Genomic DNA, 16943 nt, shown 5'->3' with positions numbered 1-16943 from the left:
ACATTTTCACAGCAGGACCTAATCTTACGATTCACTGTAGTTTAATATCGAAACACAGCCTCATAAAAGTAAGACGAAGGAACCAAATACACTACAATCAAACTCGGTAAACAAAATGGTTCTTCTATTGCAGAAAGTAGTATGTTCAGTTATGTCGTACAGAGCACCCATAAAACCAGAGAACGAGCGGAGATGAGCTGCAGCGATTAGTGCTGCAGTCACTTCAGAGTTCAGTTCAATCCACTTACTTTAACAGCAGTTCTTACCAGTTGTGTTTGTGATTCAATTAGCTTATTGCTAAGTTGTTAAGAGATTTTGAATTTTGCTGCTTTCTAAATTTACAGGATTGGAGGTGAAAGGATTAAAAAAAACTTTTCGGCGGTGGTCGTGTGTTGCTGTGAAAAGGACTATAATCACTTTCACCAAGGTAAGGACCAAAGAAAATCTGAATGGAGCAGTAACCGTCAGACAAAGCATAGTGGCATCAATTGATTCACGATGTCTGAGGCATTTACAGGTATTCTGGATGTGCATGATGTTGTAGCCAATCAGCCTGCCTGGTGATTAAAAACCTGTTCTTAACTTAAAGGTAAAATAATCACTACAACATCATCTCCTATATTATTACTTTAAGTTTGCATGGTGTAAGGGGAACCAACACTGCCCCCTAAAGCACCATCCATGTTATTGCATGATGATCAAAATAGTTTTTTCCCCCGCCTGACTCAATCGAAAATTGAAAAGAAAAAGAAAAAAGTTTGAAGGATTGGGGAAGATATTTGACCAGAGGCTCCGCTTGTGTTGGTAAATAAGTGAGAACATTCCTGACCTCGATGCTAAAAATACTCAGGAGTAATAAATATTCCTTCTATGGTAATGTGTCGTCCTGTGTAGAAAAGCATTCACATGGTACGGTAATGTAAAACATTCTACTTGAGCTGAGCGGCTGCACAGGATGCCACCTATATTGAAGAGCTTGGACAAATGCGGAATCTGTTGCACTTTCAAATTTTTTTTTTTGCGTGCAGAGGCCATTAATTTGCATTTTTTTTTAATTACATGAAAGCAAAAATGCTTATATATATGGCGGATTCTCAAAATCTTGTTGGGGCAAGAAACAATAATATGCATCCTACCTTATAGGGTTTATGCCCACTGTATTTGACTCAGAACATCACACGATTTAAACAGATAGTAAGGTGCCAAATTGGAGCATAAAGGTCAACCAACATTCAACCAACATCAGAGTACCGAGCTGAAACCTTTCTGCTCTCTGAGTAACGCTGCACTTAAACAGCTGTATCATGTGAAAAGCCATACAATCGTTTCTTCATCATAGAAGTTTATGAACTAAAGCTGAAAAAAGAAAAAGAAAAAAAGAAATAGTAGCTTATAGACAAACATGAGAGCATGTGAGCTGTGGGGTTTGTCCCGAGCATGTCACATTCTGGTTCAGGTCGGATCAATCAGTACTTATGCTATACATGAGGACGAAAAGCAGTTCTTCAGTCGGTTTTCTTTTTTTTCCCAGAAAGTAGTCAGTCCCATACAGTAGTGTTTCAAACTTGCGAGTCGTTGACTTTGAGAGCTTTCTATGCGATGTGGACTCTCTGCAGTCTCGGGCATTACCGGTGTATTAAATAAGTCACTATCTTAAGTCGGCGTCGGCCACATACCTGTTCAAGTGTGCCATTAAAAAAAACAAAGGACACAAACTTGCAAGACAAACAACAGATGTGCTCTTCACACTGCTCCGAGCGTGTGCAGGTGTGAGTTTCAAGATTTAGTTGCTGTCCTCTCGTAGTTCACTAGGCAGGAACTTGTACTGCTGCTGCCGGATCTGAGCCAGTTTTTTCCTTGCTTCTTCCAGCTCCCTCTCCTTTCTCAGCATCTCCTCCTGCGCTGCAATGATCTAGAACAGACACAAACACCCCTCTCAATGTCTCAATGTAAAAAAGACAGCGATGAATATATAAATTTAGGGACTGTGGGTCCCTTAAGTGCAATTTATTTGCACATCCATTGAAGAAGTCGCAGTGGAAGTATATCACTTGGGGATATACTAATAAATTGCATTTAAGGGAGCCACATTGAGCAGACATTTATTTATATCTACATTTTTAGACTTATTAAATAAATTATGCAAAACATAAGTGCACATCACGTCTATATGTACAAAATGATTAAACAGGGAAAAAAAACGAATTAACAAATGAAAAATTGCACGTTTGAACTTTCAAATACTCATTTGACTGCTTGAAGTTCTCACCTGAGCTATTCCACCCACAAACTTAGTCTTGACCACCACGTTGGCTTCATCTGCTTTGTCAAATGCTGCCTTCTGAGCAGCCCGCACCAAGTTATCCGACGCCTTCTTTACTGCGTTCCCAGCAATCTATTATAGAAAGAGATCAATTAAGAGCGGCCAATAGGACAACAACAAGACTGAACCTGTTCCATGTTATGAGAACTAGTTATTATTATATTGTTTGGAGAGCGTATTTACGGTACCTGGAGTCTCCTCATGGCCTCAGAGTCCTGGTCGGCCTTCACCTTACAGGCCACCAGCAGCTGGGCAGTGGAGGCCGCCACCTGTTTGGCTGAAGAGATGAGCTTCTCCTCACTCGCATGGCCTTGCACAGAAGCGTTGGCTGCCTCGCACAGGTTGCTGGTCGCTGCTGCAACCATACGCGCCTGGAAAAGAAAAACAGAAGTAGTAAGCAAAATTGTGCCTCAGTTAACCGTAAAATGGCCCTCTGCTACACACTCACAGCAGAGATGAGCCCCTGGGACCACTGTCCGTCGTCCACAGCGTTGGCGGGGATGAGGCCCACTTTGCCCTGAGCCACCAGCTCTCTCTGGGCAGCTGAGGCGGATTTGACCAAAGCGCTGGTGGCTGCAGCGATGGACTTGGCTGCCTCCAGGATCTGCTCCTCGAAATTCAGCGTCTCGTCCGCTTGCTGAGGGGGGAAGGAGACCAATCAGTCAGTATGTTAAATTCAGCACCACTCAGACTCCAGCTCAAATCATCTCTGATTGCTCCCAAATGTGACTAGGGTCACAATTAATCTATTTCCACAGAGCATTTTTCCAGTATACACATTTTTAAACTTTGGGATGGAAAAACTAACATCTAAATGTTGATTTTCCCATCTATACCGACACACGTGGTGACTAATAGGACTTCCAAAAGCTTTGAGCAGATACAAAGCAGCTGATAAGAAGCGAAGTGCAACAAAGGAAGAAACAAAAACTGCACACAAAGATTATCTGTCAGTATTATCACACATTCAATCATACTCAAGTCTGCCCGTTTAAAACATACACATTCACACCACAAGTCTGTAGACAGGGCGGGACACTGTAGGAATATGTTTGATATATAGTTGGGACTGAATAACAACCTAATATATCAAACATATCAGACAGAGCCCTGCAGAGAAGGCCTCCGGTGGTGGGAGCAGGCAGGGAAGAGGGGGAGGGGTTAACTGGGAGCCGGAGTACTTATACTGGGACAGGCTTTAGCTACAACTACCAGAGGACAGATGATGGGAGGGGGGAGATGATATAGAAGGGGTTTGGCGACGGAGATAAAACTAAAAGTAAAAAAATTATAATAATTGATTGTCTGTGATTTTTATGGAGAGTTCAAATTAAGACATTCTGGTGAGGTTGTGATTTTAAATCAAGGTCAAAGAAAATCTGATGGGAATGTTTGAAAAGGTGCACCCTTTCTATGAATGTACAAAAACAACAAAAACAGATGTTTCCAGACAAAAGGGAAATTGATAAAAGTAGAATATGCTTCGAAGCATTGCTACAAAGAAAATGTGTTAAATAAAAACTATATATTTTGAATGTGAGACATTCACGTGTAATGGAGAGCTTTCATGTTTTTATTTTTACTGAAGGATCTGGTTACTTCCTCCACCACTGCTAACTATCTATACTATGTGTTTTAATTACTGTCATGAAACAGTCTGATTTATGAGTCATAACTTCCTGTATCTTAATTAACATGTTCTTATGTGGTAAGTTTTGGCCTTTTTTCATGAAAGCTTTATTCTCCAAAACCATCTTTTCCCCCTCAACTGCTCTGTAACCCTCTTAGGAACAACTTAATGGTGAAATCACTATCTGCTTCACCTCTCCATACGCTGACATCATCCCTGTGAGTTACCGGTCCCGTGGTCACCCACCTTTGGCTTGGCTCGGGGTTTAAGCTGCTCCAGCTTCTTGGCCGCCGCTTCGATGGACGCCGCGGCTCCGAGCAGCTCCGTCTCTGCGATCACTGTTGGGTCCTCGGGGTCCACCCACTCGGAACCTGAGGCGCGCGTGCATACACGCAATTAAGATTTCAATTTGAAAACAGGATTTAAAAAAAAAAATACTTCACAAAGCAGTGTGTAGAAAAATCATGCCACACAACAACAACAACACACACACACACACACAAAATATAGAGTGCCACACATCACTGCATCCCATGCATAGCTGATGGAGGCCACAAACTGCCATTCACTGCAAATGGAGATGGAGTGATTGATTGAAAATGAGATGGCACATGAAAGGAAGCGCAATGGTTGTTTGCTGACTCAATGTACTTGAGAAGCCTGAGAGCAGCTGGATTTCAAAAGATTAAATGAATCAATGTTAGCGCCGAGGAGAGGAGGTGTCGAACAGCTCACAACTGGTGAGATAAGTCACAGTGCAGAAAACAATCCTAACTTACCTCCATCTGTAGCGAGAGAAAGAGGACAGGGATATTACCAAAAGACTGCTTAAAAGGAATGCTTCACTGTTATTTGGGAAATTAAAAGCGTTTTCTTTTATAGATGAAGTAGCCTCCTACTGGGGATTATAAACATGACAGATTTCGTTGGGAGCCTCATTAGTAAAAGGAATAGAAGTTATTGGAGTTCATCACATAAAACGTTGTAAAAGGAGTCAGTGTAAGAAGTGTGTGAGCCATTACCTTTCATGGCCTCAGCGCTCTGGATGAGCTCCGTGACGGCTCCCGCCACTCGTTTGGAGCAGGCTGCCAGCTGCTGCTTCTGATCTCCAGTGGGCCTCTGCAGGACCTACACACACACAAAACACACAACACACACACAATGAAGAAACACTATTGTAGTTCAGGAGGTACAGCGGGTTGGCTGGTAACCGCAAGATTCCTGGTTCGATCCCCGGCTCCTCCTAGCTGTGTGTCTGGCGTCCCTGAGAAAGACGCCTCACCCTAATTGCTCCTGACGAGCTGGCTGCCGCCCTGCGTGGTTGACTCTGCCGTCGGTGTGTGAATGTGTGTATGAGTGGGTGAATGTCAGTAATTACTGTAAAGCGCTTTGGATAAAAGCGCTATATAAATGAGGACCATTTACGTACTTGAAAAGACTGTACAACAGTAGTGTTTTTTTTTTTTATAACAAAATTATATTTTACTTGTATTAACCCCTGAAACTTTGTAAAGCTGAAAGTGTGTACAGTTGTGGACAAGCATAATTCAAAATCACAAAACGTTATCAATGGTTAAATTAATGTCCCCAAATATCTAAAGATATCAAATATATCAGGATGAAAAATGCATATAAAATGAAGCTTAATCTAGTTTACATCCATAAAAGCACAGCATCTTGGGTTTGAATTGTTCATTATTATACAGTTTCAAAGACCTGATGGAATAATCAGATACAAAATATGTAATGCATCAGATTACTTGCTTTCAAAGTGTACTGTCAAATAATTATCTCTATTTGAAAAAGATGTAGAGTGAAACTGAAGGACTAAGAATAAGACGTTAATGGTGAAAATCAGCCTGATGTATTTCAGCATAAGCAATAATCTAACATCGGAACTTGGTGGTTGCCATAAACACTTGTTGTCTTAGTTGTATGCATGTATTTCTGACACAATGTTCAACCTACGAATAGCACTTGTTCCAGTAGATCGATGTATCCAGTTGTGCACTCCGATCCGAACATCAGTGCTCTGTTCTTCACCTCCTCACTGACCTCTGGGTGGTAGGCTGCTTGCTGATGGATAGAAACAGATATGCTCCAGATTAAATCTATATTTCAGAAATGACGGTATGATACATGTTTGAATGTTTCTATTGGTACGGGGGAAAAAAAAAAAACACCTTGCAGGTGGTAAGCATGTCTGAAATGGCCTTGCGGCTGAGGTTGGCTGTATGAATGATGTCCTCCTGCCGGGCAGAGTTCCCTGCAGCCACTGCTTTAGCAGTTGCCATGGTGATGCCCTTGGTCATGCGAATGAACTCCTCAGGTGTGGTCGTCTTGTTCGGAGCATCCCTGGATTGAAACACCTGGGGGCGACAAAGTGGTCTCATTTGACAGGTAGTATATAAATTTGAGGAGACGGGTAAAGAAAAGAAAATGTAATCCGCATTTTAACAAAACTAAATCGAAGCTTTCTGAGTCAAACCCATTCTTGTTTTCAAGATGAGATTGGTTTAAGGCAAAAAGCCAAAATATTATTCCTGAATCCCCAAAAAGATCCCCGCTTGTCCTCACCGCCAACTCTTGTTTGATGCACTCAATTGTGGCCTCCAGTGCTCTGGTGCCCCGAGTGGCCTCGTCCTCTACGGCCTTGACCGTCTTCAGCAGGGACGTCACGTTGGTCACCATCACCTGACAGACAACATTACACAGCAATGGTGAGGCAGCACGAGAGCATGTTCATGCATCACGATGACCAGTGCAATTAGATCATGTCCATCAGAGTAGATGTCCTGGAAAGTATAGCTCAATGCATTTTATTTCACTGGAAAGAAAATAATAAGTTCATATTTGTTATATTGAGGCAATGGACAATGAATGAATATAAAAAATACAAACAAAGACAGCAAGTTTTGCTCATACTTTTGTATGATCGTGGATATAAGCCTCTATAATGTCCTTCCGTGGTTCAGGCATTGCACTACATCAAACTTGAAAGATAGGGGGCGCACAGCACCCATGCATGAAAGCCCATAGCCATCAAGACTTGAAGCTAAGGTCTAACAAATGAGTAACATTTTTTTTCACCTAAAATTGCATGTGAGACGTTATCAGCGGAAAGACTCGACACACTGAGCTGCTGCTGATTGTTTAAAATTTCACAGCTCAAGGTGATAATGAGTAGTCAGCAGTGTCATCGGTGGATTATGCTGCTTTGGAAAAGGTAGAATGCATATGTTTTAAAGCCAAGGATTCAGAATTTATCTTTGACAAAAATATCCCATATATCAACTTCCTGGCTATTTACATTACTGAGATGTATGAACAGGTTTGGTAATGGTAATGAGGGGTGCTGCATGACCCGGCCTGAGGAGGAGGATGTCTGCTATGAATACATACACAATATTCACTTAGATTACGTTTTAAAATACCCTTTTCATATCATCTTCGAGGGAAAATAATACAGAACATCATTGGGGGGGGAACAATATTTTATTATACTCATTTCAGATGTCCGTATTCAACTGCACCCAATCCCACTGGAGGCCTTTAAATTAGATGACATTGATTCAGGAACTGCCGACTCTGATCCCCTCACCTTGGCAGCGCTCTTCAGCTGGTACATAGACGGATCATCTGCTGCCTTGCCAGCGGCACACTTGGTGGCACTAATGAGCTCGGCCAGCGCCTTGGCCACGTCTTTGACAGCATTTATGAGTACCACCTAGGGGAAAGGACACACAGGTAGACCCAAATTTATTACAACCCAGCCTGGATAAAAAATAAAAATAAATACAAATAAAAAAATCTGGAAGGCTATTGCCATGCACGGCTCATTCTCCCATACCTCTGACAGCAGGCACAATGAATAAAAAGGCCAAACAGAAAGGGAAGAAAAACAAGACTCAGCTAACCTGTGTCTCAGGATCGTCAGCGCCGATACTGGCAGCTCCCAGTTTGACCACATCTGTGAGCTGGGTGATGGTTTTTGCGGAAGACTGGGCAGCCTGAGCCAACCTGTCCTGACCAGAAGCTGCACCGGACACCAGCATCTTCGTGTCCTCCACCAGAGCTTTGGCCGTCTTCAAAATGTTTTCCCTGAGAGAGACGATGTGGAGGCAGGAAAAAAGAAGGGAGTGTTAGATATTCTTTCAGTGACTGGAACTCTGATCTTACTCCAGCAGAAATAAATGTGTGTGTGTGAATCACAGTCATCAAGTTGATGCACACTGTCACACAACTCTTTTCCTATCAAAGTATTTGTACATCAAAGCTGGAGCAAACAGAAGGAGGATAGGTAAGACCATGTCACACGTCAAGTCTGTTCTTTCTCAAAACTCAACGAGAGAAATTGGAGGAAGCGGCTGCAAAGTTTCTTCTTGATTTTTAAGTGAGCCGCGTGACATAATTTGAGATAAAAAAGTGATTCCATTCCCTTTCATCCTGCCCCGGCAGGGCTTTCTCAACATTTTTTTTTTTGCCTTCATGCTTCTTCAGTGAGGTACAGTACAATTTCATTAACAATTATCTGTAAGGATCTAGGTCAATAAGTTTCGGTCATGACGCTGTGTAATGTGCCAAGTCTCGTCTTGCATCATAAGATATGTATGTCTTTGAAGTACTTGATTCATTCAAAAAACTAGTCTGACTAAGTTTATAACAAGGCAAATACAGGATTATGGAAACTTTGACTCAAATACAACCAGAATTATTTTTTAGCACCATGGGAATCCTGCCTACGAGTGGAGTCTTTAGTCAAGAGAAGGAAGCCTACAAGATGTGACACTTCCTCTCTCTTCCCAACCCTGAGGGTCATTTGTAGCTTATAACTCCAGAGACTTCCTCTGTTCACCAGCTCATATGTCATTTTGTCCGTTTCAGATGAAAGATAACCACAGGGAAAAACTAAAAGTCTCCAATCGAGTACTTGTAGACATAAGTGACGTCTCATACAACTGTATTTTTTTATTAAGACACACAACGTGGCACTTTTACAGCTCTCACCTGTGGTCAGCGAATGACTCGTCGTTCTCTGCGTTGAGTGTGCCGGCGGAGGCAAACATGATGGTGGTGTCCAGATCAGCGATGATGCCAGACACGGCGCTGGCGGCTGTGATGCAGGCCTGAGTGCCCTTGTTGCCTGCCTGGAGGGCTGAGAGCACCAAGGACACCTGAGGACACACATAGACACCTATAATCACACAGGGGGCAGATATCTGTACCCGAGGCAGACAGTAGTATCACTATTTTTTGGTTAGTTGGAGACAAGGCACTGCTGCTATAGATTCTGACAATCACTTCCACTTTGCATTGTTTGTGCTTTGCATCTCCTTGGAAGGTGATAAATAATGCATTCGACCAAGAAGCCCAGCACACTGGTCGCAAGAGGATTTAAAGAGTTGCTGCGACAGCAAAACACCACGTCAGTGCAGAGCAATGCACAACATCACTCATTCTATGGAACGAGTACATGTCAAACGGGTCTGGGCTCCATTTGTTTCCTTCACAGATGCCGGAGTAGCAGTAGAAATTGATTAACTGATGTTTCCGGACTTTTGACGTTTGGATTCTTATGTAAAAGAAATGATTGGTTTAGAGGAGGTTAATGAGCATGTTACACAGGTGACCCTGTTCTTTTCTTGTGGTGTTGCATGTTCGCCAATATACGGTAATATAATTTGTGCTAAAGTATGTATGTATATATATATATATATATATATATATATATATATATATATATATATATACTCTGAATTCAACACTCAGCCTTTGATGCTAAAGCATGCTGTTAGCTAAACGATCTTCCAAAAGCATAAATTCAGTAGGCATATGAAAATTATATGAATTATTGCACTAGGCCTTTTATATAGTTGATACCATGACAACAGAAGCACGCTAGTTAGTTTGGTGTTGATCATACTAGGTCGAGCAAGAAAACCTCCGGCCCTGAATGATTTGATATAACATAATAAACTATTTCAAGATTGAAGAAAAGTGATGTATTGAGTAATGAAAGGGGCATCTTAGATTATCAATACATGATAACAATAAATAAATAAATTGGATATTAGCTGAAACCAAAAACAAAAAATTCAAATCAAGCTCTTTTAATGATGCGGTAATACCTTCTCTGTGACTGCGCGGGCACATTCAATGAGCTCTCGTTTGGTGAAGCCATCAGAGGGAGTGATCTGCACAGATCCAGCCTTCTGAACGAGGAAGATGCAGCCGTGTCCCAGCTCCTGCACTCGAGTCTTGATCTGGAAACCAATCTGGATAACAGAGAACACAGTGCAACACAAATTTATTGAGCAATTATCCTTATTGTTATTAATAATAATAATAATAATAATAATATTTATTTTACCTCTTCTGGCTCTGCTGTGTGAGCAGCCAGTCGTCCCTGCACGGCCAGCTGGCTGTAGTCCACGGTCACCTGAGAGGCCAGGCCTCCCAGCTCATCTGGACAGGTCACCGATTTGGTCATCTGAGGGATAAACACAGACTCACTGTCAGTCCAGACTGAAACGCACATGTTTACACGACTTACCAACATTTTATTCACAAGTCACAGTCACATTTCCGAAACAATTTAAACAATAATTAGGAAGCCTTACCATTTCCTGAGCGGTGACAGCAATAGCCTTAGAGTGTTTCACCATACTGGTCTGGTAATCTACAAATGAGCCATCTGGTTCAGGTGGTGTACCTTCATCCAGCTAAAGAAAAGACGCATACACAGTTAGAACGGTATGGAAATATTAATTTTAGGCATGATTGGTTTGTCCTTCACAAAAAGGTACAAACATATTCAAACAAGAAGACAATCAATCATTCAGCTCATAAATTGCAGTGTCGTTAAATCTAATCTTCCTTCAATTATAATAATTGTGCTACGTGTGCGGGCATAAGTTCACCTGCAGACCGTCATTAATGCGATTTTACATTCAAATAAACACTCGGAATGAATGATAAACACTCATTATATATTATCCACCAAACCTGCTCTGTAATTACAGCTTGAAAACAGCATCAGGTACAAAAAGCTGAGGAGGCGCTGAGATGCCGCCATGTGGGGAAAAGCATGCTGGTGCAAGAAATTAATCTACAATATCACAAGTACATGATGTTCACTTAACCTGCCGAGTGAAAAAACGCCTTTGAATCTACAGTCTTCACTAAGTGGCTAAAAGTTCATCAGAAAATCCCTTAAATTCACATCTGCAGAGAGTGACCATTATGTTGATGGATAATCTAAGAGGATTATCTCCTTTTAGGCAACTACTGACGCGCTCATGCTGAGTGACATGTGGGGACACACACACACACGCGCGCAGACGCGCACACACACACACACACACACACACACACACACACACACACACACACACACACACACACACACACACACACACACACACACACACACACACACACACACACACACACACACACACACACACACAGAACCACTTTCATTAATTATCCATGACGTCCCACACAAAGGTGATGCAGAGATGCTGTTCCCTCTGGCGACTCACACCCGAGGCACTTTTTTCACCTCGGCGATAAGTCTCACTCAGAAAGGCGAGGCGGGACGTAATTACTTGATTCTGGCTGTACTTGCGATAAAAGGCTTTTTCTGGCTTCACAACTTACACGTTTGCCAATAGTAAGACTGTTAATTGGGAGATGATCTAAAGGCCTAACACAGGCTGAGAGTTGCTGTGTGACAGTCGATTTCCCTCTGCGTTAATGGAATGTATTAATATGCTAAACAGTGACTTTGTATGGTGCCTAGGAGACACTGAGGTTGTAGTCAAGACGTTACAAACAGGAACTGGTAATCAGAAAATGAACAAAGAAAATCTGCATCCATTGCTTCTAACTGATTTATTCCACTCGTTTACACAATGCTAGTATGGCTCTATCCATTGTGGCCCTTGCCAAAACAGGATATGCAATTTTCCAACATTTTTAAATGATGCTGAAATGGTACTGTGATGTGTAGTTGAAGGTAACCACTACTCCATCCTCACTTAATTTCATCAGTGCAGCAAGACGTGTAAAACGAGCAATGGGTGTTGAGCTTCGCTGCTTATGTGGATGGAGATGATGACGTCTGTAGCTGCTCTTTAAATCAAAGAACCGGATCATTTGAATTGATTTGACCCATCATAATCTTGGTATCCAGGTAAATGGAAATCTACCAGCCATGTTCTGGCGTGTGCCCTGCCCCCAAACATCCTGCGAGATACATCACCCACCTTTGCCATGGCCTCAGCGATCGACTCCACCATTCCTCCCACCATTCCCACTTCACTGGCAGCCTCATTCAGTGTCACCATGATGTCATCAACTGCTTCCTTCATGAGCTGGGCTGCCTCTGCTATGGCATCATGGGTATGGGATGCCTGCGAAGCGTGACACAAGGATTTTGCGTGTTATATATTAGATTATTGTTATGTGTCACAACACCAAAGGCAAATTGCTTGAATGTGAAAACCTGGAGCAACAACACATAAGAAAGAGCTCCAGTAGTTGTACCTTCGGGTTTCCTCCACCCTCCTTGGCAGCATAGAGCATCTGAAGGGCAGACTCCGCCAGGGTCTTAGTTTGGTCCAGGAAAGTCATTTGTTGCTGGTGGTCCCTCAGCTTGGACGTCACACCCACAGAGGCTCTGATCAGCGGTTCAAAGTAACGCGCCAACTGGATCACCTGAGGCAAAGGGCGAACGGTTTTAATGAGGTCTGTGATGAATTTGAGCAATTGCTACATTTCCAAATGGACAAGAAGAGTTATAGTAAGTCTATGAACAGCATCAATGATCATTAAAGAGAGGGGAGAGCATTTAGAGATATCTACTAAGAAAGTGCATTGCCAACTAAGCAAAAAATATATAAAATAAAGTATATAATATGTTAATTTATTGATAGAGGTATTGCTGTGATAATGGTCCCAATACTCATACTGCTTACCACTAAAGAAGTTTTAATGTTCTGCTCAACAGCTACAGTATTTAGGTAAAGTAATTAACTCCCTGTCCCATATACCTTGTGTCCTAGTTGGGAAGCTTCGCCTCTGGCAGCGGTGGAAACGGGGTCAATTAAGTAGCCAATTTCCTGCACAGTGGACGTCAGCTGCTCTTGTAGGGCCTTAAGAGAGGGAATAAAGAGATATTAGTTTTCGTTTTGCTTTTATTGTCAGAGAGGAACGTTCAAAATGGTCAGCTGCAAAAGAAAAAGCCCCTAGGCAGGGAACTAAACGCGGAAATATTTGCCCCAAGCTACTCTCGTTTCTCACATGCAAGCTTAAGCTCTTTATAATGCAACAAGGGGTATAAGCATCCAGTCGGATCCAAACTGTACTGTTGGTCTGCTGCTGGACAATCAATAAAAACACTGCTTTGCACAGCAGAAACTTTTTAAAACGAGACTAAATCCTGATTTCCATTTAATGAGCTGTCTGTGACCTAGAATAGACAGAAACCTAATTAAAAACACCAATATTAGATCCACAATTTAAAAAGAGACAGAAAGCTACAAACTAGACTAGACTATAAAAAGAAACAATTTCACTCGAATACTGACGGAGGCAAAGTAAGAAAAAAAGTGAGAGATGGAGATAAACAACCAGTGAAGGACAAATAAACAGAGACAAATGCAAACAGGGATAGATACCAGTGGTTGTCTGTGAAAAATATAAAGGCTTACCTCCAGTGAGATGTCTTCCCTGCTGGCTAAGTTCTGGCTCACTGCTGCCAAAGAGGCCTGCTCAATGTCCCGGATACATTTGTTGATGTTATCAATTGACGAGTCGCACTCCCGCTGGCCTGGGGCCTTGTCCCTGAGAATAAAACGGGAACAGGAAGAGGACAGAAACAGAAAGAAATCATATTCATGGAAACAGAAATGAGCAAAAAGGTTGAAGGATGATGTATAGAAGAAAAATGGGACAGAACAGGCGACAGAGAAAAGGGAAATAAGACATCGGAAGACAGGAAGAGAGAGAAGTGTAAACGTTAAAACACAAGACAGGATCCAGGATGTCTCTTTAACAGGTTCCCTACTGCTTTCTCATCTCATTGCTCCTCAGGACGCACAGCTGAAATGCGGTCTGTAGGGTCTCCTCACTTCACAGGGAGATCAAGCTGGGCAGCCAAATTAGCTTCGAAGCCTCTGAGCGGTCTGGGGCGCCGGCCACATCGGCAGAATTAGTATAGTTAAACATCCATTTCCATGCATGGCAGCGGCCTGGAAGTAAAACTGCAATAAAACCTCAACCTATGCGTGTAATGGGACTTACAAAGTTACAGGGTTGACTTTTTGAGTTCATTCCTATTTGTGTTCTCTGGAAAACACAGTGTATGACTGAATGCTATTAAAAAGGCGAAGGTGAAATGCCCAGAATTCAATTTGCAGTCTAAAATGTGACATTGCGATGAGGCCATCAGAATTCGAGATGGTAAGCTGGCTGTGGGTGAAAACTATGTGCAGATGCTCTGAGCCAAACAGGACCCTTAAAATTCAGCTTGTTGTTTGACTCCGGAAATTGGTTTCTCATGGGCATCAGTTTTGTCCTGATCAAGGTCAAGTACAAAAGGAGTGAAAGAGGAGATTAAAAAGTTACTCTCCGGGGGTAGAAGAACAACAATTTATCATGCTGTGGTTCAGCATTTGTACCACAGTTTTATATTACTGAGTTTTGTGGGTGCTGGTAAGGCAAGGCAAGGCAAGGCAAATTTATTTATATAGCACCATTCGTACAAGCAGCAATTCATAGTGAGCAGATTTTTGTGCTAAGCTAACCAGATTTACCATGCTGTGGTGAGTGGTTGATTATGTAGCATCAGACAAACTGTTCCTTTCAAGTTGAGATACTGTATTTGCATCCCATTCGTTACATCAGAATAAATTCCCGCTCACTAACCGGATAGCTGTGATGAGACTCTTGATGGAGTCGGACACGGTGCGAGAGTGACCAGCCAGGACGGACCAGGTGGGCGGGTCTTTGGGGTTGATAACCAATGAGCGTGCAGTCTTGAGCAGGTAGGTGGAGCTGTCTAGCATGGAGCATGCTGATTGGAGGATGGGCTCCTGTGCTGCAAAGCCCTACAGAAAAACAAAAGTGAACTTCAGTGAGAACACATAAAAAAATATATTAATTTATTCCAATATTATTTTTTAAACAAATGGTGCTATTTGCTGTAAAACATCTTTTGACGCAATATATATGCGATGGACACTACAAACTAATCACGTGGTCGTACCTCGTTGCTGATTTGAGCTGGGACACTGGCAAACTCCGGGTTGGAAGCAAACGCCGTCAGGTTTTCAACCGCCTCTATTAGCGGCGCCGTGGCAACACGGCACTTGCTCCTGTTCTCATCTGAGAAATCCCCATCTAAAGCCTACACAGTGTGAGAGGGGGGTGTGGAGGTTCATGAGACACATCAGATCAAGCTCAAGAGCCAATTAAAGTGTGTAACACAAGAGTAAACAACTAAATAAATCATTGACAGACATTCGGTAGAAATTATTTGTGGGAATAAATATGAGCCGATATGAATCACAAATGTTTCAGAACCCACACAGAGAAATAATTCAAATCCTCCAACATCAATCAGAAAAGGACATTACTGTCAAACCTTAATCCACATCTGTGCTGTAGTGAGCCAATTAGGGGACGGAGCCAACCTTTTGACTGGCGGAGAAATCCTACCTTGATGGTTTTCACTAGGTTGGCGGTGCTGTTGGCCACCTCCTTGGCAGACTGTACAAAGTGCCTCTTGGCAACTGGGTTGGTTGTCTTGGAGGAAGCCAGGCGGCAGGCGTTGCACAGCGCCGAGGTGTGCTTAGCGACAATGGTGGCTGCAGAGAGCACCTGCCACAATATAAACAACAAGCTGTTAAATCAGTCGGACCAACATAGGCATCCACTCAAACTGAAGCTAAAACCTGAACAGTGACTTATGTAAGAATGCGTAGGGGGTGGCACATAATTAGGTAAAAAAACAGTTGCTTCATCAACAAAGAATGTTGTTGGAGAAGATAAATGTGATAATGAGGTAAATAGTGAATTTTCCGGCCTGCAGTGAATGTGTCTGGTGACACAGTTTGACGCTTCTGCAAAAGGTGTTTGTATACAATATACAATTCTGGAGTGTATAAAAAGATGGCTGTGTCAACTTCAATATTTTGAAGAAAATCTTATTTTTATTCTATTTTGCCTATCATGAGCTTAAATTGCTTCATCTTATTTTTGACAAGTGGTTCAGGTGTACTATACCAAAGGAGTGTTCATAATGTCAGCATAAAGACAGGATTTAGGGATATTTTTCATACAACAACAACATGATAGGATATCTGCATGTACCCTGAGCAATAAAACGAACAATAACCACAGCCATAAAAACAATCTTAGCATCTAACCTGATAATAAATCATACTGTGAACCATCTCTGCAGTTAATCAAAGACACCCATCTGATCACACTGCCAACACCTAATCCTGTTATAATGAAGATCAGACTGAAAGGGTTTCAGATGACTGCATGTACCTGGGAGGGACTACTGTCGGGGTCTACAAGGTTCTGACAGGCCATCTGGATTGCCTGGTTGGCTTTGGCAAACTGGATGGGATCCACCAACCCCTGGTGCCCTGCCTGACTGTTGGGATCAGATACACCCACCAAGTATGAGGCCTGTGGAGAAAAACAAATAAACCTCACGGCATCAGTATGCACCAGCATTGCCACTACCAACATAAATATTTTTGTTCCTCCACTCTCTGTACCTGTCCCGCAGCTTCAGTGAGGCCACACAGGGCTTTTGAGGCAGATCCTACACAGTCTCCAAACGCCGGCACATCTCCAGTCTTGCAGTTTTGAGAAATACCTGCCATGGACTCTCCCAGGACCTGGACGGGACACAGAGCAGCAGGCCGGTGGAACAAAGAGAGGAATGGTTAGGCTCTGTGTGTGTGTGCG

The 16943-nt window shown here is 42.5% G+C and overlaps 1 protein-coding gene and 1 long non-coding RNA gene across 3 annotated transcripts in view; one reads left to right on the top strand and one right to left on the bottom strand.

Annotated features, from left to right (window-relative positions):
• The first annotated feature begins 342 nt into the window (after positions 1-342).
• On the top strand, positions 343-16901 carry LOC311011175. Its single transcript, XR_014596869.1, has 3 exons — positions 343-427; positions 16423-16649; positions 16762-16901. It is a non-coding gene; the product is annotated as an uncharacterized lncRNA (long non-coding RNA).
• LOC311008281 (talin-2) overlaps positions 427-16943 on the bottom strand; it is an 83539-nt gene continuing 67022 nt past the window's right edge. Inside the window, exons 35-58 of one of the 2 annotated variants that reach the window (XM_084001811.1) lie at positions 16751-16873; positions 16515-16658; positions 15678-15839; positions 15226-15366; positions 14886-15067; positions 13670-13802; positions 13010-13111; positions 12504-12674; positions 12224-12370; positions 10574-10675; positions 10324-10443; positions 10082-10228; positions 8961-9127; positions 7871-8054; positions 7555-7680; positions 6531-6647; positions 6137-6322; positions 5922-6029; positions 4976-5081; positions 4200-4324; positions 2772-2960; positions 2512-2694; positions 2270-2395; positions 427-1912 (exon numbers count right to left, since the gene is read on the bottom strand). In XM_084001811.1, the coding sequence (XP_083857937.1) occupies positions 1784-1912; positions 2270-2395; positions 2512-2694; positions 2772-2960; positions 4200-4324; positions 4976-5081; positions 5922-6029; positions 6137-6322; positions 6531-6647; positions 7555-7680; positions 7871-8054; positions 8961-9127; positions 10082-10228; positions 10324-10443; positions 10574-10675; positions 12224-12370; positions 12504-12674; positions 13010-13111; positions 13670-13802; positions 14886-15067; positions 15226-15366; positions 15678-15839; positions 16515-16658; positions 16751-16873 (3420 nt within the window). In that variant the 3' untranslated portion in view covers positions 427-1783. Of the gene's footprint in view, positions 1913-2269; positions 2396-2511; positions 2695-2771; positions 2961-4199; positions 4739-4975; positions 5082-5921; positions 6030-6136; positions 6323-6530; positions 6648-7554; positions 7681-7870; positions 8055-8960; positions 9128-10081; positions 10229-10323; positions 10444-10573; positions 10676-12223; positions 12371-12503; positions 12675-13009; positions 13112-13669; positions 13803-14885; positions 15068-15225; positions 15367-15677; positions 15840-16514; positions 16659-16750; positions 16874-16943 lie in introns of those variants that run through there. The other variant, XM_084001812.1, reaches the window with a different exon arrangement.

Source organism: Eutrigla gurnardus (genome assembly GCF_963514095.1).
Source record: "Eutrigla gurnardus genome assembly, chromosome: 1".
Classification (NCBI taxonomy): domain Eukaryota; kingdom Metazoa; phylum Chordata; class Actinopteri; order Perciformes; family Triglidae; genus Eutrigla; species Eutrigla gurnardus.
Note: the sequence above shows the minus strand (reverse complement) of the source record. Positions and strands in the feature narration are given on the sequence as shown.